Source organism: Suricata suricatta, chromosome 2 (assembly GCF_006229205.1).
Source record: "Suricata suricatta isolate VVHF042 chromosome 2, meerkat_22Aug2017_6uvM2_HiC, whole genome shotgun sequence".
Lineage (NCBI taxonomy): Eukaryota > Metazoa > Chordata > Mammalia > Carnivora > Herpestidae > Suricata > Suricata suricatta.
The window spans coordinates 101,057,989-101,084,277 of record NC_043701.1 but is presented as its reverse complement, the minus strand read 5'-3'; the positions used below and the strand labels follow the sequence as shown (position 1 = coordinate 101,084,277).

The window sequence follows — 26,289 nt, the reverse complement described above, 5'->3', positions numbered from 1 at the left end:
ATTTTATCACACAGATATGTATCCTTAAATAACATAACATTGTGTATACGATTTCAACTTAAGTGACTTTTCTCAGTTTCTTTTTTTTAATGTTTGTTTTTCAGAGACAGAGCGTGAGCAGAGAAGGGGCAGAGAGAGGAGAGAGAGCAGATCCTAAGCAGGCTGAATGCTGACAGTACAGAGCCTGATGGCGGGGCTCAGACTCAAGAAACAATAATCCCAGTAAGCCCATTCCTGACCTGATCACCTCCCCTAGGCCCTGCCCCCAAATAACATCACCCTGGGGGTCAGGTTCAACCTATGAATTTGGGAGCAGGAACATGCACACTTGGTCTTCACTATGACGCTCAATGATGCCAATATCTTCATCACCCTCAGTTATAACCCTTCCCAACTGGGAATGACCCATCAGGCACATGCCTCGGAAATCTTGCGTGTACAGCCGGCAAAATGATGTATTTTGTAGAATGACTAGGGCCCATTCTACCTGCCGGAATGAGGCAAGGAAGCAGAATACTACATCACTATTGAAAAAATTCACCTCATTTTGGAATACAAAAGAAAACTCTACAACTCTGTTCTAAATGTTGGTTTCTGATAGACTATATAATAATGCAACTTGGGGTGCCTGGGTGGCTCAGTCAGTTAAGTGGCAGACTTGGGCTCAAGTCACAATCTCCTGGTTCATGGGTTCCAACCCCGCATTGGGTTCTGTGCTAACAGCTCAGAACCTGGAGCCTGCCTTGGATTCTGTGTCTCCCTCTTTCTCTGCCTCTTCTCAGCTCACAGTCTCTGTCTCTAAAAAAAGGAATTAAAAATGTTGAAAAAATAATACAACTAAAATAATAAATCATGTATTTATTATTTCTCAAATACAAGTTATTGACTTTTTATTTCTTGGCCTTGTTTTTTTTTTAAGTTAATTTATTTTGAGAGAGAGCGAGTGAGGTAGGGAGAGAGAGGGAGGGAGAGAGAGAGAGAGAGAGAGAGAGCGAGCGAGCACTCACATGCACACACACAAGTGGGGGAGGGACAGAGACAGATGGAGATAGAAATCCCAAGCAGGCTCCACGCTGTGCTCACAAACCGTGAGATTGTGACCTGAGCATAAATCAAGAGTCAGACGCTTAACTGACTGAGCCACCCAGGCACCCAATCTTGGCCTTGTGCACAAATTGTGTTACAGGGATTTAATTTAAAACAAGTTAAACTCTTCTGTCACTTAAGTATATTTTGTGTTCATTCTTTATTATTTTTCCTGTTATGCCTCAACTTAAGCAAGGCATCTTACTTAAATCCATTTTAAAATGTGAAATTTTTCTACCGAAAAAAAAAAAAAGAAAGAAAAGGCCATTATCACTTTAATACATAATACAGGGCATTGTAGAAGGTGCTGATGGGGTCACAAAGAAATCCTGTCTCCCTCTGTGCCCAAAGAGAGGACAGTGTGGCTAGGATGAAACCCCAAATTGCTGTGTAATATTGAAATACTGAGATCTTCTTTTAAAAAAAGGAGTTTGTCTTTAAATCATTTTAGGGGTGCCTGGGTGGCTCAGTCTGTTAAGCATCCATATTCAGCGCAGGTCATGATCTCACAGCTGGTGGGTTCGAGCCCCGCATCGGGCTCTGTGCTGACAGCTAGCTCAGAGCCTGGAGCCTGCTTCCGGATTATATGTCTCCCTCTCTCTCCAACCCTTCCCTGCTCATGCTCTCTTGATCTCTCAAAAATAAATAAAACGTTAAAAAATAAATCATTTTAGATTATAATTGAAAAAACAAAACCCAGGGCGCCTGGGTGGCCCAGTCAGCTGAGCGTCCAACTTCACATCAGGTCATGATCTCGTGGTTTGTGGGTTCGAGCCCCGCGTCGAGCTCTGTGCTGACAGCTCAGAGCCTGGAGCCTGCTTCAGATTCTGTGTCTCCCTCTCTCTGGGCCCCTCCCCTGCTCATGCTCTGTCTCTCAAAAATAAATAAATAAACTTTAAAACCCCACAACACACAACCCACACACAATTTAGAAATCCCTCCTGTTAGTAAAACCCTGCTATAAAGTTTATGTCACCTGGTGGAGAGAGGGAGGATGGAGTCCCCAGGTGGTGGGGGGAAGATGTCTGGGAAAGGAATGGAAACCAGGCCTTTGAGCTGCTCGAGGCTGTAATACATGACAAGAATGGGCACAAGCAGAAATGGAGATGTGTCCTGGGAGTTGAAATACATCAGCTTCAGTGAACCACAGGGGTCGAGCATGAGAGACCATCAGGCAGGACACGATCAAGACCTTTGAGAAATCAGAATTGTACTCAAATGCATTTTTTCTTCTTCTCAAAATATTCATATGCAGGAGCCACCTATAGAAGATATAATATATCGAGAATGTCGACATACATGATACATAATATAGATGTGTAATATCCTACAGGTGGTGCAGTAAGATGCATGTGATAAACATCTACATATATAGGCATATAAGATATATATGATATACATTTTATCTAAACACCTACAAATAAAACTGCATACAAGGTGCATAAAGTGGGACTGTGTGGGAGGAGATTTGGGTCCTTGTAAACAGTCAGAGCTGCTATATGACAGAAAGCCCGCATGTGATAAAATGTAGGAAATGAAGGCGCTGAGATACTGTCATTCATCCTGGGGCACATTTTCAGCTGCATCGCACCTGCCTAGCTTCTTACCTGATCTGACATCTGCAAGCACTGGTTTCCAGCACACTCCAGAAGTGGAGACTTACTGCTAAAGGAATGATGACTCTTCATTGCTTTTCAAATTACGATTTCTGTTCACAAGGAACTCCAGTAAGTTCTGCCTTCTTCTGAAACCCATAGTGGCTCGTCAGGACCCCTGCAGTTACTAGGATCAACTATTATTTACTTACTTATCTATCCATTGGTTATTTAAAAATTTTTTATATTTATATTTTATTTTTTTGCCTCTTAATGTTAATTTTTGATATATATAGAGAGAGACGGGGGGGAGGGGCAGTGAGAGAGGGAGACACAGAATGCACAAGCAGCCTCTAGGGTCTGAGACATCAGCACAGAGCCTGATGTGGGGCTCAAACTCATGAACCCGTGACATCCTGACCTGAGCCAAAGTCAGATGCTTAATGGACTGAGACCTTGGGCGCCCCTATTTTTTAAATTAAAAAAATTTTAATTCCCATGTAGTTAACAGACAGTGTTGAATTCACTTCAGGCTTACTACGATCAGCTATTCTCAAAAACAACCTTTCTTTGGCCCTACAGCCCTAGGCACACAGTGCTGTAACTTAAGTGAAAGGAGGCCCCTGTCATTCTTGGTCTCTGAGCACAGTGGAGCAAACATTTGACAATGCAAGGCCAAGTCTGGATTACCTCCCTGACCAGGTGGGCTGCACACCCTGAAAATTCAGCACCATATTACCTGAGAGCCAGTGACCCTGCAGTGAGGGTTCGATCTGGTTACAAGAATTACCTTGTCACCACCCAGTCAGTTCCAGCGCCTGCACCCATGCAGACCCCAAATCCAGGGGGGGGCGTTCGCACTCTGGGGTCAGGAGTTCCGGAAACCCTGAACATTCTGTGGCGGAAACGTGGCCAAGGGCTTTTTAAAAGTGTCTCTCAATTTGCAAAACAGGAATATTCCTAAAAACAGGAGGTATGAGGAAAGACATTTACATGATCACTTCACTACCTACAGGCGGTTAGCAGAAATGGCTTTTTGCGTTGTCCCAGGCACTTATTCGTCCTCTTACGTATTTATTTTTATTTTTTAAAGTTTATTTTTTTAGTATTGTCTACACCCAGTGTGGGGCTTAAGCTCAGAACCAGGAAATCAAGAAACGATGCTCTTCGACTGAGCCAGCCAGACGCCCTTATTCCTCTTGGTTTTACAAATGCATTAAGTAAACGGGAGATTGATAAGCAAATTTGCCTAGTTTTTTTTTTTTTTTTTGTCCTTGGTGGAAACTCCCTCTGGTGGAGCACTTGGGCGAACAGTTGACAGGCCCCGACCTCCAGCAGCGCGACTCCGCCCCCAACCGCAGGCTCCGCCCCTGCTGGGCCCAGGCGGTTGACTGGAGCCCGCGCCCCGCCCCTGGTCCTGATTGGCCAGCCGGGTCCCATTAGGCTTCTCCGATTGGCTGCAGGCTCTCCCGCCGGGCCCACAGGTTGGCCAGCCGGCCGTTGCCGGGACGACGTATGTTGTTGTGGTTTCGTGCCGGCTGGGAGTGTGGGCTGGGCTGCGCTGAGCTGGGCCCCAGCCGCCGGGGTGGGGTAGAGCCTTGGGCGGTGCTGGGCAGCAATCAGGGAGACCCTCCGCTGGCAGGTGAGCGGGGCGAGAGGCAGGGGGCGGGGCGGGGGACCACCTGTCACCCTGGGCCTGGAGCGCACCCAGCCCCCAGCAGGAGTCCCGCCGCCACGCCACTACACGCTGCCCGCCTGTGCACCCGCATGGACGTGCCCCTGCTGTTTACCTACGTGGATGGATTCCTTCTGTATACCAGTGTGCATGCACGCCTGCTGTATACTCGTGTAGTCGTGCCCCTGCTGTATAACCGGCGGCGTGGGTGTGTTCCTGTAGTGTATCAGTGTGGTCGTGCCCCTGCTGTATACGCGTGTGGTAGTGCCCCTGCTAACTACCAGACATGGACGTCCCTCGGCTTTATACCTGGCATGTATGTGCTCCTGTGTATACGACAGTGTTTATGCCCCTGCTGTGTACCTGTGTGGATGGCCTCCTGATGTGTACCGGCTGTCACCCCCTATCCCCTTTTGTGTCTCCGTGTGAAGTGCCCCTGCTGTATACCGCGTGCATACGCCCCTGCTGCATGGGGTCGTGCATGCCCTTCCTGAATGACGAGAGCCTGCATACCTGTCAGGTGGAGGTGGACCAAGAAAGCAGGCCCTCTGCAGCTCAGCCCCTGGAGCGGTTCCCTGCGCACTCGTGGACACCTGGTCCAGCCTGTCTGCCGGCATGAGGAACACAAGCAAGGAGCTGCAGGGCGCCACGAGCCGCTACGCTCCCTGTGGTGAGTGTCCAGCTCTGCGGAGCACTAGCTCCTGGCCCAGCGTCCTGAGTCTGCACGGCGGGGGGGGGGGGGGGGGGGGGGGGGGGTGAAACTAACACGGGATACCCTCCAAGAAAGCTGCTCCTGTGCCCCAGGGTCAAAAGATCTTAAAAGGAAACATGAAAAGAACAGGGGGGAAGAAAACCCAGCTGGTCTTTTATTTTCAACAAGAAAACCAGGCTTCCTATTGTTGCCTCAGCTGGTGGGGGTAGGATGTCTGCAATTTTCTTGTGAATAGCTTGACTGTTGGTAAGCCTTGTCTGTTTCTTTGAATGTTGATGCAGGCACTGCCTTTTTCAGCTGCACCCGGGAGCATTTCGTGACCCATGTTCTGCTAATAATTTGTATCCCCACCACTTTAACCACAGCTTTACATTTAAGTGGCTGGACGCAGAAATCAGGAATTGGGTGGAAGCTGGTGGGACATCGGACTTCTCACTCAGCAGGGTTTGAAAAGCTGGGCAGGAGGGAAGGAAGAAGAGCTGGACGCTGTGGTCTGTTTGTGCCTGTTTTGATCCCCCCTCTTTGTAAAAATTCTGCTTAATGTTTATTTTTGAGAGAGAATGAGAGACAGCGAAAGCAGGGGAAGGACAGAGAGAGAGGAAGATACAGGATCTGAAGCAGATTCCACGGTCTGAGCTGTCAGCACAGAGTCAACGCGGGGTTCAAACTCAGGAACTGCCAAGTCATGACCTGAGCCAAAGTCAGATGCTGAACCAACTAAGCCACCCAGGGGCCCAGATTCCTCCCCTGTTTGTGAGAGTGGGAGGAAAGGCTGGACGAGACTCCACTGAGAGCCACAGGGCGGGAAGCTGGCAGGCACATGCCTAGATCAGTCTCACAGTCTACTCGGAGGTGTTAGGAAGCCTAACCTTGGCATTCCTAAATGACCTGTGAGATCTGACTGTGATGGCTTTTGGTGACACCGTGGCTGTGCTGGGCCCATAGGTGTGTGTGGGGGGGGAGCTGACAGGTTCTCTTCACCGCCTTGGGCTCTCAGCCTATATGTGACTTCCCCAAGCCTTAGTTAGTGGCTTTTCCTGTATACACAACACCAGTGGACACTGACAAATGCCAGGCACCATCCTAAGCACTTTTATACCCTGACACTTAACCTCAAAATGATGACGCAGTATCATTAACCCTGGTTGATAGACCTCAAACTAGCCAGGGGAATCAAACTAGCCCGGGGTCGCGCATCCCACAGGGGCTCCTCTGCCCAGGCTTTCACCCCTGCTCTGCAAGCCTGCTGCAGCCCAAAGGCAGGAATATGGCCATCTGGGGGGTTAAGTGGGCACGGAACCCTGCCCTGTGACTAGAGATCTGACAGCCCCTGTCTTGTGTGTCAGAGCCCCTCTCTGCCTTCTTCTGATAACATCAGGGTGTTCCTGTCCTGCAGGTGAGGAGTCAGGGAAGGGTGCTTGGTGGGTCAGTCGGTTGAGCCTCTGACTCTTGATTTCACCTCAGGTCATGATCCCAGGATTGTGGAACCAAGCCCTGTGTCGGGCTCCATGCTGAGCACGGAGCCTGCTTAATGCTTTCTTTCTCTCTCTGCTTCTCTCCTCTGCTCATGCTCTCTCTGAAAAATAAAAATAAATAAAAAGAACTGCTGGGGTACCTGAGTGGCTCAGTTGGTTAAGAGTCCAGCTACGGCTCAGGTCATGATCTGGTGTTTCATGAGCTCGAGCCCCACGTCAGGCTCTGTGCTGACAGCTCAGAGCCAAGGAGCTGCTTTGGATTCTGTGTCTCCCTCTGTCTCTGCGCCTCCCCTCCTCATGCTGTCTCTGTCTCTCAAAAATAAATAAAAAACATTAATTTAAAAAAATTAAAAGAACTGCTTTAGAAAAATCTGCTTAATACCTAGCTTGGTGGTTTAAAAAAAAAAAGGAAACAAAGAAATCTAAATGATAGTAATGGATAACCTTAGTAATGATAGTAATGCTATACAAATACTAATAATTTCTAAGTGATAGAAGTTACAAGGCAGTTCTTACTCTTCTCACCGTGTGTGTGTGTGTGTGTGTGTGTGTGTGTGTGTGTGTGTGTGAGCTGCTTTGCTAGTTATAAATCTACTCCTACTGGAATAGATTCAGTACCTGCCCAAAGCTTCCAGTAATGAGAACTGGAAGATACACTGTTCCCTGTGGATTAATTAGTAGTCAAAACAGAGGGGAAAAATGAAGCAAGGAGTACACACCTTCCTTCGGAAAGAGAAAATATCTGAGCAGAATATGATGAGTGTAGGAAGCTGCCTCATGCTTCCTCCTAAAGCCTCAGTTATCTGTGAGCTTCTGCTCAATTCTTTTGACCTTTCCTAGTCCTTTTTTCCATTCTCAAAAGTATACTATTGATTCAGCTAATTAATGTCCTTTAGAGGTTTAACATTTTTGTTATGTTAAACAGCATTCACTTTGATACAGTGAACCCAGCTTCCCTTTCAGGTGGAAATTGGGTGTGTAAGTTCTTACCTTTAAAGGACAGTTATTCGTGAGATCCTTGTGTGTTACCTGAATTAACTTCTTCAGCACAGGTTTCCCGGGCTCCTACTGTATTAGCTCTCCAGAGCAACAGACCAATAGGACATCTATCTATCATCTATCACCTATCACAAAAGAGGAACCAGCTCACATAGAGTCTGCAGGGCAGATGAAGATGCAGGGAAGAGCTGTAGAATTCCCTCTTCCCACTGGGGGACCTCAGTCTTTTTCTCTTAAAGCCTTCAACTCGTTAGATGTGGCCCACCTGCACTATGGAGGGAGATCTGCCTCAATCAGAGTCCACTAATGTAAATGTGGACTTCGTATCTTCATAGAGGCATCTAGAAAACATTTGACCCAAAAGTCTGGGCACCATGGCCCAGCCTAGGTGACACATATTTTTATTCATCACACCTGTTGGGAGCCTGGCACTGTGTTAGACCCTGAGGTCATGAATCTGTGACAGCTCATTCCAATAAGTGCTCATAAATGTACGGGTTGCATGTGTCACATTAATGTCATCTGTTGTATTTTACATTCTTCCTTCACTTCGTTTCCCAAGTTTTCATCAGTGCTGATATTTTTTCTTACATTTGGAATCATGACTAATCAGTCTCTGTAGAGAGTCACCTGAAGTACCGGTAATCTGAGTGTCCCCGATCTCTTCTTGCTGTGGGATCGTAGGTGGACCCTGGTCACTGCAGGTCTCTGGGTTCTGCCCCCACCTCTCATGCCTGGCAGGGCCATCCTCGCTGCCCTCAGCTCCTGCCCCGACCTAGGGGCCCCGTGGCTCATGGGGCTCAGACCAAGGAAGGGAGCAATGGCAGAGAGGGGCTGCCTTCATTCTCCTCTCATTCATCCGTGCAGTGTGTCATCTGCTGTCCCCTTTGCCCATGCTCACTGTGCCCCAACTCTGTGGGCCCCACTTGGTATTTCCCGGGAGCCAGGCTCAGCCATCTCACGCACCCATGGTCCGAGGAGGTCTTCTGCAACATGAGGCCGCCCGGCCAACGTCCTGGCCTCCACTCGTCCCTTCGCACTTGTGAATTCTCGCTCGTGGGGCCCCGCTGTGGCTTCAAACACAGACCAAGGAAGCAGAGGGGTTTGTGTGGGGGGCTCCTGCGTCGGAGAGGTGGCCTGCCTGGGCTCCAGCCTCGAGCATGGGGCGTGGGAAGGTGGGCCTCGTCCTGCCTCCTCCTGCTTCCGGGTCAGGCTGCTGGCCGTGCTAGCCAAGGGTGCTGCTTCGGTGTTGGGGTTTGTGTCTCAGCATTTTCAACATACTGAGTTCAGCAGATCCGGGCCAGCAGGGGCCACATGTCCCGGGCGCTGGCCTGCAGTGTTTTAAATGAGTGCCCACTTCTCAGGGATGTGTGTTCCCCGATATATCCAGAAATGCAGTTTACTCCCAGTTCCGTGGAGGGGAGAGCACGGGACACACAGCATGGGAAACACCCTGGGGGACACCCTGTCGCCACCCCTTTGGCACAGAGGGGCAGCAGGGCCTCCTAGAGGGAGATCGTCCTTTGGGTGGGATCAGTAGCTTAACCCACACAACCTCAGTGCGGGGGTGCAAAAGAGGGCGTTTTCTCCCATGTCCTGTGGTGGTATCTCCTGTGCAAATGTCCTGTGGTGGATTCTCCCACACTGGTGTCCTGTGGAGATGTTTCCTGGGGTAGGGGTGCCTGGGTGGCTCAGTCAGTTAAGCGCCAGCTTTGGCTCAGGTCATGATCTCATGGTTCGTGGATTCAAGCCCCGCATCAGGCTCTGTGCTAACCGCTAGCTCAGAGCCTGGAGCCTGTCTTCAGATCCTGTGACTCCTTCTCTCTGGCCCTCCCCCGCTCACGTGCTCGCTCGCTCTCTCTCTCTCTCTCTCTCTCTCTCTCAAAAATAAATAAAAATATTTTTTAAATGTCCTGGAGTGGATTCTCATGCACTGGTGTCCTGTGGAGGGTGAGATGCTCTCCCTGGCATGGCTCTGTTGTAGGCAGTGGGGCAAACCCACCAGATCTCTGGGTAAAAAGCGGCCCGTGGCCCTTCTCCTCCAGACTGGTATTACCACCTTCCTGTGAAGCGGTCCGAGAAGCTCATGGACGCCCCCCCGGCTTCCCAGATCCCTGGCCTCAGTGATGTGAACAATACTCCCAGCGGGCACCTACTGGGCCAACGCAGGTACTGGATAAAGGAAACCGACTCGGAGTATGTGAAGCTGGCGAAGCGAGGCGGCCGGCCCGGTAAGAGCCCTGCGTGCCCCGGGGTCCCTGCTGCGTGGACAGGGCTGTAGGGGTGCTCTGGCCACCCTTTCCTCCCTGTAGATATGTTACTGAGAGAGCTGTGAGTTCTGCCCGTGGCCTTGGGACACTGCGGGTGGTGGATGCGGCGCTGGGCGCATGTAACCCAAGGATGTGCCACTGTTTTCTTACAACACACACTGAAGAGACTGAATGTGCAGAGCTGGCCTGGAGAGGCACCTTCGTAGGGGTCACCGCCTCACATCCTTGTCCCTTGGCCTCATGCCCCAGTTTGCCCATCGCCCACTCTGCGTCTATCCCTCGTTGCCCCCGTCCTGGGTTCTGATGTGTCTGCAGGTCCGGGGCAATGGTGGGGGGTGATGTGCCCGAGGATGTACTGCCTGGTTGTGCCCTCAGAAACCACAGCAGGGGAAGGGCTCAGCCCTGAGAGGCCGAGGGCTGGCCTCTGGGCTGAGGGACGCTAGGAGACACCACCTTTCTCCATCTCCCTGCTGCCATATTCCTAAGGAGACTGTTGTGGGTGGTGGGAAACTAAAGGGCCGCATGAGGGCTTTAGAAAAGCCCAGAACAGTCCATTCCATTTACTCCATGCAAGGCTGGGGCAGTACCTGTGTCGTCCTTCCGCCCTCCTCCCTGCTCCCAGCCACCGGTTGAGGGAAAGTTAGTGGGATTTCCAGCAAAATCTGGACGGCTCTGCAGGTTAGACATGACAGGAGTGCTGACTTCCTTGTAGGGATCGTGGGCTGGGGTCAGGTAACAACTGTCCTCTAGAGCCTGCAGCCCTCAGGTCCCTAACTGTCCCCCAAACAGCAGGGACAGTGACAATACTAATGGAGATGGGGGAGGAAGAGGGAGGGGGAGAGGAAGGGAGCAAAGGGGAATCCATGCTACTCCTGCCACTTTCCCCTAATCAGGAATGTCTGACAACCCAAACCAAAATGAGATGCTAAACAGTCCCTACAGATCCAGGGCCAGACACTCCCACCACCCTGCCTGTTGACACCTGCCGGACCCCAGTGCCAAGAAAGGCCCTGAAGGGAGGGGTGAAAGCCACCGAGGAGGCAGGGGGCTGGGGAGGGGGAGGGGAGAGGCACGGGTCTCAGGCTCCAAGGGGAGGCCCTGATGACCAGCTCCCCTTGCTGCTGCGCAGCAGTGGAGAATAGTCTGGAGAATAGTCCACCGGGCAGGAGGAGGGGAGGGGGGCAGCCCTCAAGCAGCGCCCCGGGGACTTGAGGAGTTGTGTCCCCACGGATGTCACTGGGATGGTAGAGGTCAGCACGCTGGGTGCCAGCTCAGTAGCAGGGCAGGGCTTGGGGGGAGGGGTGCATGAAGGGTGAGCAGGACACACACATCTGGGCACGCCACAGCCCTGCTGTCCTGGAGCCCCGCCCACCTCAGAGCCCAGAGGTGACCCCAGAAGCCCTCCCCACCCCCTTCCAATGGTGAGCTTTGTGCTCACAGCTGTCTTTTTGGCTTTGAGATCTGCTGAAGCATCTGGTGCCTGGGAGCAGGAAAGGCTCCCCGGTGGCATACTCCTTGCCGGACTGGTACATCCACCACAGCAAGCCGCCCACGGCCGAGCAGAGGCAGTGAGTACCCCCAGGCCTCCTGGGCCATCTGGAACGAGAGGGCAGCGCACTGTGCATTTTGTTTGTTTGTTTATTTGTTTTTAAGGTTTATGTATTTATTTTGAGAAAGAGAGAGAGAGAGAATCCCAAGCAGCTGTCAGCACAGAGCCCAACGTGGGGCTCGATCCCACTAACGGAGAGAGCATGACCTGAGCTGAGGTCAGATGCTTAACTGACCCAGCCACCCAGCGCCCCACACAGAGCATTTGAAATCAATAGATCTCAAACCCCAGGTTCTAAGACAGCGGGCAGGAGGTGCAGCATAAGTGATCACAGCCTCTGGGGTGCTTCTGGGACATGGCTTCCAGCTTTATCCTGTGTGCATCGGGGCCCCGAGGCCCCGACATTCTGTGACCAGCAGTCCCTGGGAAGTGTTCTTCTCCCTGAGGGATGCAGGCGCCGTGGGGAACTAGAAACGCAGGGGACCTTAGGTCCCTATGGTAGTTGCAGAGTTGTGGGGAGCCATGGTCCCCTGTAGCCTCCGCAGTGTCTGGGCACTCCTGTGTCCTGCAAACCGTAGCTTCCAGACCCCCTCTCTCCAACTGGGAAGCGGTGGGAAAAACCACTTCTGGTGGCTTCCCACATGTGTCTCAGCTGTCACCCGGTGTCCCTGGAAGGCTCTGCCTGTGGTCACGCAGTATTGTCCTCAGGGTTCCTGTCCCATGTAATTTTATTTGTACTTATTTTTATTTCTTAAAATCTTTCAGAGAGAGAGAAAGCTTGCACAGAGAGAGAGAATTTTAAGCAGGGTCCATCCACAGCCCAGAGCCTGATGTGGGGCTTGAACTCAGAACCATAAGATCATGACCTGAGCTGAGATCAAGAGTCAGGGAGGGGGAGGGGAAGAGGGAGGAAGGGGAGGGGAGGAGGGAGAGCTGAGTGAGAGGAGGAAGGAGAGGGGAAGGAGGAGAAGTGAAGAGGAAGGGAGGGGAGGGGAGGAGGAAGAAAGGAGGAGGGAGGAGGGGGAAGGAAGAAGGAAGGGGGGAAGAAGGAAGAAAGGAAGGAGGGGAGGAGGGAGGGGAGGGAGGGGAAGTGAAGAGGGAGGCAGGAGCAGAGGGAGAGGGAAGGGAGGGGAGGAGAAAGAGAGAAGGAGGGAGGGGAGGGAGGAGGAAGAAAGGAGGGAGGGAAGAGGAGAGGAGGGATGGGTGGAGGCGGAGGGAGGGGAGGGAGGAAGAAGGAGGAGGAAGTGGCCGCAGGCTGGGTGCTCCCCCGTTTCTGCAGGGTCCCTGTCATCTCCATGCCAGATTACATGGTGTATGAAGAGTTCAACCCCGATCACAGCAACGGTAACTACGAGTTCAGAAGAGGGCCCTTCGACTTTGATGTGAAGTCTGTGTGGCAGAGGGAGGCTGAGGAACAAAAAAAGGAGAAAAAAAAGGTGATGGGCACCTGATGGGTGGAGTCCCATACCTGCAGCTCCCGTGGAAGCCCCGTAGCTGATGGCTGTGTCTTGTTGGAACAATACGGTTCTGCAGGTTGAATGTCCATTTATTTATTGGAGGGGACAGGCAGAGAGAGAGAGCAGGGGAGGGGCAGAGAGAGGGGGAGAGAGAAAAGGAGGGAATCCCACGGGGGCTCACTGCCCACAGGTGCTTTGTGGTTGCGACATCTTGATGCTAAGGCCTTCCTTCCGATGGCCAGGCTTGTGCCCAGGGCTCAGCATTGTCAGGCGCAGCTCAGGCACCGAGGTCCTGTACTTGGGACACAGAGACTGGGGAGAGAACAGTAGGTATCCGGGCCTGGGTGCCCGTTGGTGCCTGATGCCCAGGCTTGGCTGGCAGGAATGCTGGCAGCTCAGTCTGTTGAACACCATAGCCTAGCAAGGGGTTGCCTGCTTTCCCGCACACCCCTGATCTCCAGCCATGATTCTGGCCTCGGGTCCTTGGCACCATCGATGGCACAGACTTTTTAAAATTTTTTTAATGTGTATTTATTTTTGAGAGAGAGACAGAGACAGAGCATGAGCAGGGGAGGGACAGAAAGAGAGGGAGACACAGGATCAGAAGCTGGCTCCAGGCTCTGTGCTGTCAGCACCAAGCCCAACCCTGGGCTCGAGCCCACAAACTGTGATCATGATCTGAGCTGAAGTTTGATGCTTAACTGCCTGAGCCACCCAGGTGCCCTGGTGTGGATGGGTTTTTTTTTTTTTTTAAAGAAAACATTTTTTTAACTTTATTATTGAGAGACAGAAAGAGACAGAGCATGAGTAGGGGAGGGGCAGAGAGAGAGGGGGAGACACAGAATCTGAAGCAGGCTCCAGGCTCTGAGCTGTCAGCACAGAGTCTGACGCGAGGCTCCAATTCACAAACCGTGAGATCATGACCTGAGCTGAAGTTGGATGCTTTACCAGCCTAGCCCCCAGGCGCCCCAATGTGGACTGTTTTAAGGACCAGGTCTGTTTCTTGCTGATACGTAAGAGCCAAAACCATCTAGCAATAAATGGGGTCTCTAGGAGTTACCCATGGCCATGGTGCACGTCCAGGGGACCTCTGAAACGACCACAGTGTGGGAAGCAAGCCAGCCAGTTGCAAAGGGGCTGTGGATAAAGACACCAATTGGGCAGACAGCTGAGTTACAGGGACGAGGTGCAGGGTGCCTGCCAGGGGGCCGCGCACCCTTGGGGGACGGGACAGCCCGGACACCAGCAGTGTTTTCTCATCTCGATTCTGTGCACAGCTCACTGGAACCGGCCAAAGCACATGTTTTCTCTGTGTTCTGCAGGCCTTTGGCACAGCTAGAGTAAGACCTTGAACGTGGATGGGAGCGTGCCTCGAGGTGAAGCTAGTAGGCTGTGCTGGATTTGATGAGTGTCCATCCCTGGCCTCTGGTGAGGGCCTGGCTGTCCCCCGCTTGTCCCCCTGGGCCTCAGGGCTTGAATGTGAGACATGGAGTTGGCATGGGGCAGACGAAATGTCCCCCATGGACACTATGGGGTCTCACTCACCTACAGGATCGTGTCTCGTCTTTCTGAAAAGTCTCCTGGCCTTCTTATGGATGTTTGCAGGCTTGCTTATTTCTTTGTTTTTTCGGTTTTCCCGTACCATTCTTCCCTACTTCGTTCCAATACAGTTTACACCTTCTTACCGAGTGCTGTTGCAGTTTTGACAAATGCACCCATTGCATCACCTCCATAGCCATCAGGGCGCAGAGCCGGTCCGTGGCCCCCACATTCCCAAGCTCCTTTGCAGCCAGGCCCAGCTGCTGCTGTGGAATCACAGAGTCTCCTCGACGTAACCGTTTTACGGGGCTTTTGCTGAGTTGGGTGGCCGGAGACCTAAGGACCACTCACAGGCGGTTCTTCTCCACCATCTGCGAATCTCCTTCCCCTCTGGCATCTGAGCACTGTTTCCTCCACAGGTGCGGCTGCCAGCCATCAACTCCAAGCTCCCGAGCAACGTGGGGACCCCGCTGGGCCCCAGAGAGCCTGCAGGAAACAGACTCTCCTTCCCTCCCATGTAAGTGCCCAGCAGAGTGAGCGCTATATGGGTCAGGTTCAAGTTTGATCTTTCCGGTGCTCCATCACAAAGTAACAATACTGGCAACAAGGCTGGTGGTGGCCTAAGGATGCTGGCTTCCAGGCAACATGTTTTGGTGACACGACATTGATGTCATGCTCAGTAGCCCAGGCCTCGTCCACTGGGCTCCTTGTTCACTGGTCCTGCCCCCCTGACGTCTCTCATGTCCCCATGGGGCACAGCCGTACCTGTCCACATCTTCGTCTTGTGGGTGCCGAGCTTCTCCAGCCAGCAGCTCTGTCTCCATGAGCCCTTGTCCTGCCCGAGAGCCCTCTGGGGACCCTGTCCTCACCAAGGCTCACCTTTTAAATCTGAGGCTATCGGTCTCCCACACGTGTGTTATCCTGTCCTGATGTTATCTGTCACCATGGCCCGGACCCCATGGTGGGTGCTCTGACTGTGGACGGACATCAGGACCCCAGTTAGTGCCAGAAGTAAGGTCCCCAGTTATCCGACTGGTTCCTCAGGCAGCCTCCTGTCCCACGGGAGGTAGCAGTCATCAGGTCATATCTGACAGCAACTGCGAGAACACCATGCTGACCCTGGGAGTGGAGGAAACAGTTTGTACTTCAAGGGCTGGGGACACTGGGAATATGCTTCACCACAGAGTGATTTGCAGGTCAGCACCTGAGGCTCAGAGAGAGCCAGTGGTGTGTGTCACCTGTCCTACTCCATCCACGTCCAGGGTCCCTGTCACCCTTCAGAGTAGGCGATAAGACCCACACATGTGCAGCTACTGAGTTAGTGGCAGTTAGAAGGCCAAGCTGTGCAGAAATGGGCAGATAATCTTTTGTTTTCAGAGTTTATTTATTTAAGCAATCTCTACACCCAACATGGGACTCGATCTCTTGACCCTGAGACCAGGAGCCGTTCTGTACGCTCCACTGTCTCAACCGGGCATGCGCTCCACGGCAGATAATCTTTAATGTCAAGGAAGACCTAATTTGTGAAAGAAAAGGTGGAGTCCGGGCAGCCCATTACGACCAGGGAAGGGAGGTGTGAAGGCGTCCCTGCAAAATGCAGCATCATTAGCTTTCTAATTGGGTGTCACGTAGACTGGTGTTAGGAACGGAACTACGCAGGTTCTCACCACATACGAGGGATGATCATTAAAAAAAAATTTTTGTTAACATTTATTCATTTTGGGGAGAGAGAGAGAGAAAGAGAGAGAGAGAGCAGAAGTGGGGAAAGGGGGACACAGAATCAGAAGCAGGCTCCAGGCTCCAAGCTGTCAGCACAGATCCCAAAGTGGGGCCTGAACTCATGAACTATGATACCACGACCTGAGCTAAAGTCTGACGCTTAACAGACTGAGCCACCCAGCCCCTCCCTCTGCAAGTGTATTTTCTTATGCTGAACATGGGGAGAGAGACATCGAGATTGAGTGAGAAGGAGAGAGAGAGATAAGCGAGGGGGAAAGACAGAAAGAGGGAGAGAGAATGATCCCCATTACGTTTTAAGGGGCAATAATGCATCCAGGTTGTTACCAGTGTGCGCACTACGGATGGTTCTGGATTATCATTAACCTTTGTACTGAAGTTTGGCACTAATTTCTTTCTTTTTGAGGCCTGGGCAGAAAACCAGTTCACCCACAAACTTTTCCAAACTCATCAGCAATGGGTATAAGGATGAGTGGTTGCAGCAGCGAGTGGACTTGGACGGGAGGACCCTGCGGGCATTGGGGGCAGCCCCACTGGCTCCATCTGCGCAAGACACTGAAGGGCGCCAGGGCGCAGGGCCGCCCCCAGACCCTGACGTGCCCAAGGGCTCCGACCAGGACGAGGATGCTCAAGGTGAAGTTTACCCCCAGCCCCTGTTTGCTGCGGTTTCTGCTCATTGGGATGGCCTCACGGACTTTTTGTCTCATTCTGGATCTCGGCTGAGTGATCTAAAAACCATGTAAAGCCCTACAGAAGCGGGGAGATCAGAGACACTCAGGAGGATTCAGGGATTTTGCTTTTCTCCCCTTTATTTACATGAATAGCAAGAGTCGTGATGTCTGTGGCTTTGAGACAGATGGAGAGAGAGAGAGAGCGAGGGAGGGGCAGAGACAGAGAGAGAATCCCAGGTAGGGCTCCCCATGGGCTGTGAACACAGAGCCCAACATGGGGCTCAAACCCATGAACTGTGAGATCATGACATGAGCTGAAATCAAGAGTCGCTTAACCGACTGAGCCACCCAGGTGCCCCTTTATGTTTTAATTTCAGAACTTTTGGTATGTCACTTGATACACCAGACAAATAAGATGCCAAACAGTATCACATTTAGTGTCCTTGGATCTAAAAGATCCTGGCCCCTATGATGCGTGAACTTCTGTGTGGGCAGCTGGTCCCCTTCAGGGCAGGTTCATAAGCCCTCAGGTCTGTACACAAAACTCACAATTCAAACCTGAAATTATTCCATTACCCACATTAAAAATAAATATTCTTTAATATTTAAGTTTGAGCAAGAGAGAGACAGAGCATGAGTGGGGGAGGGGCAGAGAGAGAGAGAGAGAGAGAGAGAGGGAGACACAGAATGGGAAGCAGGCTCCTGGCTCTGAGCTGTCAGCACAGAGCCGGAAGCAGGACTCAAATTCACAGATGCCGAGATCATGACCTGAGCCAAAGTCAGATGCTTAACCGACTGGGCCCCCCAGGAGCCCCCAAAGTGCTAATTCTTTTAATACCAAGTCTCTGACTAAATTGAACTCATATACTTGTTCTTTGTTACAGATTCTCCTCCACGTGAGTACTTCTAGAGAAACCAAGTGTGTCCAAATACGACAACTGTCCCCTGTGTCAAAACATCGCCCGAGAGATAGTTGAAGCCGCTTGGCCGCTGGCCGCCTTCTCCAAACTGCATGCGTTCTAACCGCAAGGGGGCGCCGGCGACCCTCATGAATCAGAGTCCTAGGAACACGGTTTTGGGGCCGTTAAGACAAGGAGCGTGGCCACGGATTCCTTTACTGTCGTCTGCGCGTTCCCTGAGAGGAGACCACGTTTGGCTACGCACGGTGACGGGCGGATTTCGATAATTGGACAGGAATGACCGGGCCCTGGGGGGAGGGGAAAGGAAGCCCCGGCCTGGGCAGCGACATTTGCCCGAGTTTCTAAACTTTCTATCAGGGAACAAATCATTGCAGGTGTTGTATCATCCCTGTACTTCGAGTGGTGAGAAATGCTTGATCTCAGAGAAACAAAAAGGCTAGGGAAGCGGCATGGCCTTGTCACCCCCTGTCACTGTGACTGGACGCCCTGCCTCCCTGCCCCTGGGCCTCTGAGGTCCTCATCAGAATCTCCCGGGCCCTTGCCCTTCTCTTCTGTCTCCTGTTTCTTCTGTTCCTCTTGAACAACCCACAACAGCCAACCAGTGCTTACTTTTCCATCTGACTGGAAAGCCCTCCACCGAGAGCCTGGCACTTTCTGGGCCTCAGCCAGGCTTCTTAGTGATGCTTTTTTCCTTCCTTGAGACACAGGATTGTTTTTTGTTTCCTTACTGCATTTTTTGCAGCCATTCCAGGTGTGTTTTGGTGTGCCGGAAAGCTGGCCATAGCGGCTGGCCCAGATTTCTAGCTTGAAGGAGACAGCATCGCTGAAGGGGCCCCGGACTTGGTGTGAGGAAGGAGGCAGGCTGTGTCCTCGGGGCTGGGGGTGCACAGGGACCCTTCAGTCCCGTCCCCTCCCTCCCTGTGAGTTCAGCTCAGCACATTGATGTCAGTGTCAGCAGGGCCTTTTCAGCACATGGGGACCCAGCCCAGAAGGTGGAAGGGGCCCCCGCCCTTGTCTAACCACGCACAGGCTGTGGGCAGAGGTTTCCCGCCTGTGAGTTGTGCCAGTGGGAGGACCGTGTGTTACAGGTTTATGTGGATGTCAGGAGTAGTTTTCAAAAGCAGGTACAGAGGGGCGCCTGGGTGGCTCAGTGGTTAAGCGGCTGACTTAGGCTTGAGTCATGATCTTGCGGTTCGTGGGTTCAAGCCCCGTGTTGGACTCTGTGCTGACAGCTCGGAGCCTGAAGACTGCTTTTGATTCTGTTTCTCCTTCTCTCTCTGCCCTGCCCCTTGCTCATACTCCATCTCTCTGTCTCTCAAAACTAAATAAACATTAAAAAATTAAAAAAAAAGTAAGTACAGAAACGTGATTTCTTCATCTTTTTAAGTTAGTTTTTATTTATTTTGAGAGAGATAGAGAGCAAGTGGGGGAAGAACAGAGAGAGAGAATCCCAAGCAGGCTCTGAGCTGTCAGCACAGAGCTTGACATGAGGCTTAATCCCATGAATCGCGAGATCATGACCTGAGCTGAAACCAAGAGTCAAACACTTAACCGATGGAGCCTCCAGGTGCCGCAACATGCACTTTCTTTTAGTTAAAATTAATAGGTTAAAATTCTTAATATACAGGAGAACCTGGGGGACTCCGCCAGTTGAGCATCCAACTTCAGCCCAGGTCATGATCTCACGGTTGATGGGATCGATCCCCCAGTCAGGCTCTGTGCTGACAGCTCAGATCCAGCTTGGGATTCTCTCCCTTTCTGTCTGTACCTCCCCACCCAGCCCCTGCCACTCTCTCTCTCAAAATAAGTAAACTTAAAAAAAAAAAAAAAAAGAATTTTTCTCAAAAAATTTTTTTAAACTTCTCTTAAAAATTTGCAGTTTGTAAAACATGTCATCTTTCTTGCTCTTTCCCCATCAACCCATCTCTTCTCTTTTTTTTTTTTTTTTTTTGCATTGCAGGGGCGACTTCATCTCCATCTGCACCCACACCAGGAGAGCTCAAATAAGCCCCCACCAATATGCACCTACGATCATTTTCTGATGGCTAAAAAAGAATGTGACGATAGCACAACCATACTTCTATATTTTAGGAGCATAGGTTCTCATGAAATAAATTACCTTCTAGCCGATCGGGCATCACTGTTGTGTAGATGGTACAGACACTGGGCGTTGCTTCCTGCATTTCTCTAGGACGTGAATCACGGGGCCTGGGATGTCCCCGGGTCTTGGTCCTCCCCAGCGCATCATCCTCTGACCTCACCTGCTCCTGCGGGAGTCTCCATCTGTGACATATCTATTGAAATCAACCTATTTAAACTCACAGTCTTTTCCATTGTTTGGCTTTTGTAATCCTTGTAGGAATATTTTTTTTGTTTCAAAAAAACTTGAGAATATTGTGACATAGTTTACACTAAGAAAAAGATTCTATTATTATGCCTTAAAGTTGCAAACATTTCATATAAGAGCATCGTATCATTTGCCGGTTTAAAACATTTGCTAATATGTTTTGTATAGACTGAAATTCAGAATATTACACATTTATTGTTTTGTATCATTTAAGTAAAACTATGTTTCATTTTAATACTTAATTTAGTAGTTTTAGCAATGAGTTTTATTTTTTATTTTTTTATGGTTTTTATTTATTTTTGAGAGACAGAGAGAGATGGCACAAGCAGGGGAGGGTCAGAGAGAGAGGGAGACACAGAATCTGAAGGAGGCTCCAGGCTCTGAGCTAACTGTCAGCACAGAGCCTGATGCGGGGCTCGAACTCACGAACCGTGAGATCATGACCTGAGCCGAAGCCAGACGCTTAACTGACTGAGTCACCCAGGTGCCCCAGCAATGTGTTTTAAATAATCAGACTGAAATTTCTGATTTTATAAATTTTGCTACTGTTACATGTAAGTAATTAACATTGCGATGTAGTTTTATATTTTGTAATCTTATTCAAGAATAAAATAATTTTCTGCTGGAAGATTTTTAGAAAGCCAAAAAAGGTCTTGGGTATTTTAACATCTCTCCCAGAATAAACTTACCACGCACTTGCTCACCTAAAATTAAAGTTTTCAAGAACTGTAGTGATTTTTAACAGGTGTTTACAGTTGAGCGCTCTTTGTATGTTGTAGATGCAAAAAAAAACCAAAAAAAAAAAAAAACCCAACAACCCCACAAAATAACTTATCAAACCAAATCTGCCAGCATATTGAGAAAATTATATGACATTACCAAGTGGGACTGACTCCAGGAATGCAAGATGATTCCACATAGGAAAATCAGTCAATATAATATAGTGCATTAATAGGACGAAGGGGGGGAACCCCACATGAGCATCACAATCCACCCAGAAAAATCATCTGAAAAAGATAACAATACTCTCTCATGATAAAAGCAGTCTGCAAACTAGGAATTGAAAGGACTCAGGAGGAGCCCAGAGCCCCATTAGAAAGAAGCCTCAGAGGCACCTGACTCAAGTTTGCTCCAAGGACAGAGGCTTTGTCAGGACCCACCCTGGCCTATAGTTTTAGGACAATCCCTATCAAAATCCTGGGATGTTTTTTTGCAGACATAGACAAACTTATTCTAAAAATTATATGGAAATGCAGAGGCCTTAGACTGGCTGAAACAATCTTTTTTTTTAATGTTTATCTTTGCTAAGGTGGGGGTGAAGGGATGGGGGAGGGGACAGAAGATCTGAAGCAGCCTCTGTGATAACAGCAGAGAGCCTTATGTGGGGCTTGAACCCACAAACCATGAGATCATGACCTGAGCCAAAATCAAAATTAAATAAACATTTAAAATAATTAAAAATAAATAATAAAAATAGATCACAAACTTAGATGTAGAACACAAAACAATAAAACTTTACAGAAACAACACAGGGAAATCCTCAAGATCTAGGACAAGGCAAATCATTTTAGACTTGACAGCAAAAGAGTGAAAAGAGAAAACTGATAAATTGATCTTATCAAAATTACAAAGAATTCTGAGCTGTGAAAGCTCATAGGAAGAGGACAAAAAACGAAACAATAAAAAAAAACCAAACAAATACAACCCAACGAACTATAGACTGGGAGAAGATATTTGCAATGTTTGCAATAGATCTATCCAACAAAGAACCTGCGTCTAGAATATACAAAAAGCACTCAAATCTCGACAAGAATAACAAAACAACACCCCCCCAACAATCCATTTAAAGAATGAGGGAATGACACAAACAAATACTTCCCCGAAGAGGGTATACAGATGTCTTAAGTGCATCAAAATGTGCTCAACACCATTAGCCACCAGGAAAGTGCAAAGTGAAACCACCATCAGAGACCAGGGCACAGTGACCAGAATGGCTCAGACTAAAAAAAACAATTACCACAGCAAATACTGGTAAGGATGTGGGGAAAGTGGATTTTATATCCATCGCTCGCAAAATGCAAAATATTACAGCCAACAGTTTGGCAGTTTCTTGTACGACTGAATGTGTAATCACCATACAACCTAGCAATTGCACTCTTGGTATTTATAATCCAGGGAAATAAAAACGTAAGTTCAAAAAAAAAAGAAACCTGTATGTGAAATTTCACAGTAGCTAGCTTTATAGCCTACACTGGAAACAGCCTGGCTATCTTTCAGGGCGCGAATGGTTAAACTCGCCAGGCAGCCCCATCAGGGCACAATGCTTACTAATAAAAGGAACTGTTGCTTTTAAACTGCCAGATTTTGTTATTGTTTTTGTTTTTACTAGCAAAATGGGTTTATTTAGGAATAGCAGAGAAACGCAGTCTGAAACAACCAAGCTTCAGGCAAAACCAGACGTGATTCTGTAAAACAAAGGAGAGGACCAATCTCATAAGGCAAGGAGAATGTGGCAAGGCCGTTATAACAAGAAGTGCATTGGGATAAACTGGGAGCTCAAAATACAGTGACTTCTCATTGGTTGAGCTGGGACTGGCTCTCATTGGCTGGGCTATTGGGGGGGGGGGCTGGTGGGGCCGGGGTATTCCTTTCTTTCACTGGGACAGTAAAGTGGTAGCTAAAGTAATACCCTGGTGCAAGGTGCCTCTATCCTCTTAAGTCTGAAATTGGTAACAAATGGTAAGGTGTGCCAGCGCCCTCTGCTGGCCTCTGGCTCTATCCTGAATGAAGCTTCCTTTTAATAATTTTCCCAGAACCAACTACTGGGAACAAATCTCCAGAGAATTCTGAGTAGAGGAAGCCAGTTCAAAAGCACTAGTACGCTGAGCATCCGACTTCAGCTCAGGTCATGATCTTGTGGTCGATGGGTCAAACCCTGCATTGGGCTCTGTGCTGACAGCTCAGAGCCAGGAGCCTGCTTCCGATTCTGTGTCTCCTCTCTCTGCTCCACGCCTGTTCACGCTCTCTCTCTTTTTTAAAAAAGAAAAAGCCAGTTCAGAAATATTAGATATTGTTTCTATGTATATACCCTTTTTTTAATGACACATCTTAGGGGCACCTGGGTGGCTCAGTCGGCATAAACAGCTGACTCTTCTACTCATGTCATGACCTCAGGGTTCGTGGGATCGAGCCCTGCAGCAGGACTCCACACTCGCAGAGTGAAGCCCACTTGGGATTCTCTCCTCTCTCTCTGCCTCTCGCCTGCTCTTGCTCTCTGTCTGTCTCAAAATAAACATTAAATAAAATGACACATTTTAGGGACACCTGGCTGGCTCAGTTAAAGGGGTATGTGACTCTTGATCTTGGGGTCTTGAGTTCAAGTCCTATGTTGGGCATGGAGTCTACTTAATAAAAAGAAAAAAAATCAAAATGAGACAGTTTAGAAATTGTGGACAGATTAGAGGGTACTAGGGCTTAACTGTTTAGGGGCCTGGGGTAGGGGTGATTGGGGATAGGGCACCATGGGGGTTCCGTTGGTAACTGACAGTTCAGCATCCCGAATGTGGTGATGTCACACATGTGACAAAGCTGTATAGAAGTGACTACAACACGAATACCAGTGTAAGAAAAAGTGTGGCAAGGTGAAGGGCATCGGTGGGTTGTGTTAATGTCAAATCCTGGGTTTGCCCTGCTGTATTTCCGTACAGTGTCCCCACTGGGGACACAGGGCAAAGACGCCCAGCCGTAATTATTCCTTACAATTTTCTCTTACTCCATCAAGCTGCCATAACAAAAATGCCACAGATGAGGTGGCTCACACACAACCAAAATACATCTGGGCCTGGTTCCTGTCCAATAGATGGAGCTCAGACGGGCTCTGGTAACTTGCAGGAAGTCAAGAGCTGGCCTGCAACACGGCTCCCAACACCAGTGGGCTTTCTCACAAGGGGACAGTCATGGTGGGCTGGAGGTGTGCCGAGCACCAGTTAAGAAACTAACCCCTACGATTCCTGGATGGAACAGGGAAGAATTGCCGTGTGAGGCAACCGTTTAGAACAAAAGCAGTCGGGTAGGAGGGTGTGTGGAAACCTGAGTGCAGATAGAGCTATGTGGCAGCAAGGCAGCGGGCTGAACTTGGGGGCACCTGTTTGCCCCCCCTGTGTGTGGGGTCCAGGCTGGACAGTTCCCAGAGGTCCTGCTGAGATGGCTCCCTTAGGAGACAAGCGGCCCTTATACAGGTAAAGGAAAAGAGACCAAGGCCACGTCAGCTGGTGGCATCCAGCTGGCGTCTGGGGCCACCTACAAGTGTTCTGAGGGGCACACTGCGTGACACAGAGGCACCTGCCTCCTCCACGCCAGAGTGAAGATGCTTTTCTTCTCCATTCTTCCCCTTCGAAAATCAAAATGCTGGCTGTGACCTGCGACACCGTTCCATGGCCTGCTGTGGGGCCTGCCAGCGGTCTGAAGAACACCATTCTCTTCTTTGAGGTGTCTACCCTCTATCTCAGTGCTCTAGGATGCTGGAGGGCTGCTGAGATGGGGAGGAAGGGTGGCTGGCATTCGCCCTTGGGAAGTGGTACCAAGCAGCAAAAGCAGCCTCCGTGAATAGTTCTGTGACATTCTCAGCTCTTTTTGGGGGACTCTGAATAGTATGGAACGACTCCTTGGACAGTCCACTAGGAGTGTGTATCATTTGTTCGTCATCAGTGGCCTTTCTGGCGTGACTACTTCAGTGTGAGGCACACTTCTGTGCAAAAGGCCAAGGCCTTCAGGGCTGGCCTGTATGTGGCCACGCAGTGCTCAGGGCTTTCAGGTGTGGTTTAGAAATGGTCACAATTTCCTTTCCGGGCTGTCACATTCATGAGGCATTACCTTAACACATACACCTTGGGTATTTGAGCTTCCAATTCAGGTACAGCGGTTTGTAAGCGAAAGATAAAGCCCTTCATCTGCTACAGGTCATCGGGCCACAGTTGTGCACTGCTTCAGAGAGCCTCACGCATCGAGCTCCCGGGTGCTGGATGCCGGTGCAGGGTACTTGCAGGGCAGCACGGGTCAGCCCGCACTCTTGGCTGCTGCCAGACCCTGCAGTCTAGGCTGCTGACTGAGTCATTTCCTTTCTTGTGCCAGCATCTCCTGGCTTTTTCCTGTTACTAGCGAGCTCCCGGAACCCAGACTGTCAGAAAAGAAATGCCCCAGATCAAGGGACCACAGCGGACATGGCCCAGGCCCTGTTTCCTGATACCACCTGACTTCCCGAACCCGCCCTAGGCTGGTTCCAGGTATTATTTCTCTCCGGTGGCTCAGAGGCTGGGGGTGGGGCAACTCCTACGGACCTGGTCTCCTCCACCAAGGTCAGGACCACTGGCTGCATCCTGCATAGTCCACACAGAGGAAGGAAGGTTTCTTCTCTACCTGGCAACAGCCGGCAGCCCTGGGCTGCAACCAATGAGAGACTACCTCCATCATCACCTGCAGCCAATGAGAGGCCATCTCCATCTGCAGCCAATGAGAGGGCACCTCCACCTCCACCACCTGCAGCCAACGAGCGACCACCTGTCTCCTTTCCCTACAACAAATAGCCCCTGCCACTCCTGTGTCCTCTGCAAGAGGGCACTCAGGTCTCCAGGTTTGCCCTAGGTGGGCATAGTTTGCTTGCCCCACTGGTCACTGGGCTGCACTTCTCAAACAAGCCCATTTGCCGCTGGATAACCCCTGCTGTTTACTTTCGGAGACTGACCAGAGGTTTTCTTCTTGGTGGAGCGGCTTAATGAGTAACAGGGATGTCCTCCAGTGACTCACCGCCTAACCCGCCATAGGAGGAAACAACTCTGGGCGGAGTTGGGGGCCACCTTCCCGGAACAGGGCGGGGAGGGGGCAGCGGTGGGGCGATGACCAGGGCTCAGCGCGCAAACTCTGCCGGTCCTTGCGCGGGTAAGTGGTCCCTGACGGGGTTCAGGAATCTGCTTTCGGGAGCCATGCTTTCCAGTCACCTGCCGTGGGCTGGGAGAGATGTGCGAGGAACAGGGTGCGCAAAACGGGAGTACTCGGCGAGGAGAGGGCGCGCGGGGAAGGTGCTCTGCGAACCCCGCGCAGGGCAAGGATGAGCAGCGCGCGCGCGTGCGCGGGGAAGACGAGCGGTGAGGGGAGCAGGTGCAGGGAGAGGAGTGTATGGTGAGGGGTGCGGGGAGGGTGTCGGGCAGAATGCGCGTGGAGCGGATGAGCAGGGGTGCGCGGAGCAGGGCACAGGGTTTGGG

At 50.5% G+C, this 26,289-nt stretch overlaps 2 protein-coding genes across 6 annotated transcripts in view; both read left to right on the top strand.

Moving 5' to 3' along the window:
* The first annotated feature begins 195 nt into the window (after nucleotides 1-195).
* Nucleotides 196-20,008, top strand: C2H7orf57 (chromosome 2 C7orf57 homolog). 2 transcript variants are annotated; one of them, XM_029914635.1, is made up of 9 exons: nucleotides 196-222; nucleotides 4,877-5,026; nucleotides 9,588-9,773; nucleotides 11,272-11,380; nucleotides 12,641-12,797; nucleotides 14,777-14,874; nucleotides 16,501-16,727; nucleotides 17,650-17,661; nucleotides 19,646-20,008. In XM_029914635.1, exons 2-9 carry the CDS (start codon nucleotides 4,972-4,974, stop codon nucleotides 19,690-19,692), a joined length of 891 nt encoding a protein of 296 aa, XP_029770495.1. In that variant the 5' UTR covers nucleotides 196-222; nucleotides 4,877-4,971; the 3' UTR covers nucleotides 19,693-20,008. The 2 variants fall into 2 exon arrangements, with proteins under 2 accessions (XP_029770495.1, XP_029770488.1); XM_029914628.1 differs by lacking the exon at nucleotides 196-222 and adding an exon at nucleotides 4,219-4,323.
* Nucleotides 20,009-25,878: 5,870 nt separating this feature from the next.
* UPP1 (uridine phosphorylase 1) overlaps nucleotides 25,879-26,289 on the top strand; it is a 28,237-nt gene continuing 27,826 nt past the window's right edge. Inside the window, exon 1 of one of the 4 annotated variants that reach the window (XM_029930631.1) lies at nucleotides 25,879-25,966. Coding sequence is in view for 1 of the 4 variants with exons in the window: in XM_029930625.1 (XP_029786485.1) it covers nucleotides 26,011-26,060 (50 nt within the window). In the remaining 3 variants the exon portion in view is untranslated. The other 3 variants (XM_029930635.1, XM_029930696.1, XM_029930625.1) reach the window with 3 other exon arrangements.

Bases quoted from the DNA above. Each gene is read 5' to 3' on its own strand.
- C2H7orf57 (XM_029914635.1), top strand. From the start codon at position 4,972: ATGAGGAACACAAGCAAGGAGCTGCAGGGCGCCACGAGCCGCTACGCT. The intron at 9,774-11,271 runs GTAAGAGCCCTG...TTTGGCTTTGAG, and splicing joins GAAGCGAGGCGGCCGGCCCG to ATCTGCTGAAGCATCTGGTG. The intron at 14,875-16,500 runs GTAAGTGCCCAG...TTTCTTTTTGAG, and splicing joins AGACTCTCCTTCCCTCCCAT to GCCTGGGCAGAAAACCAGTT.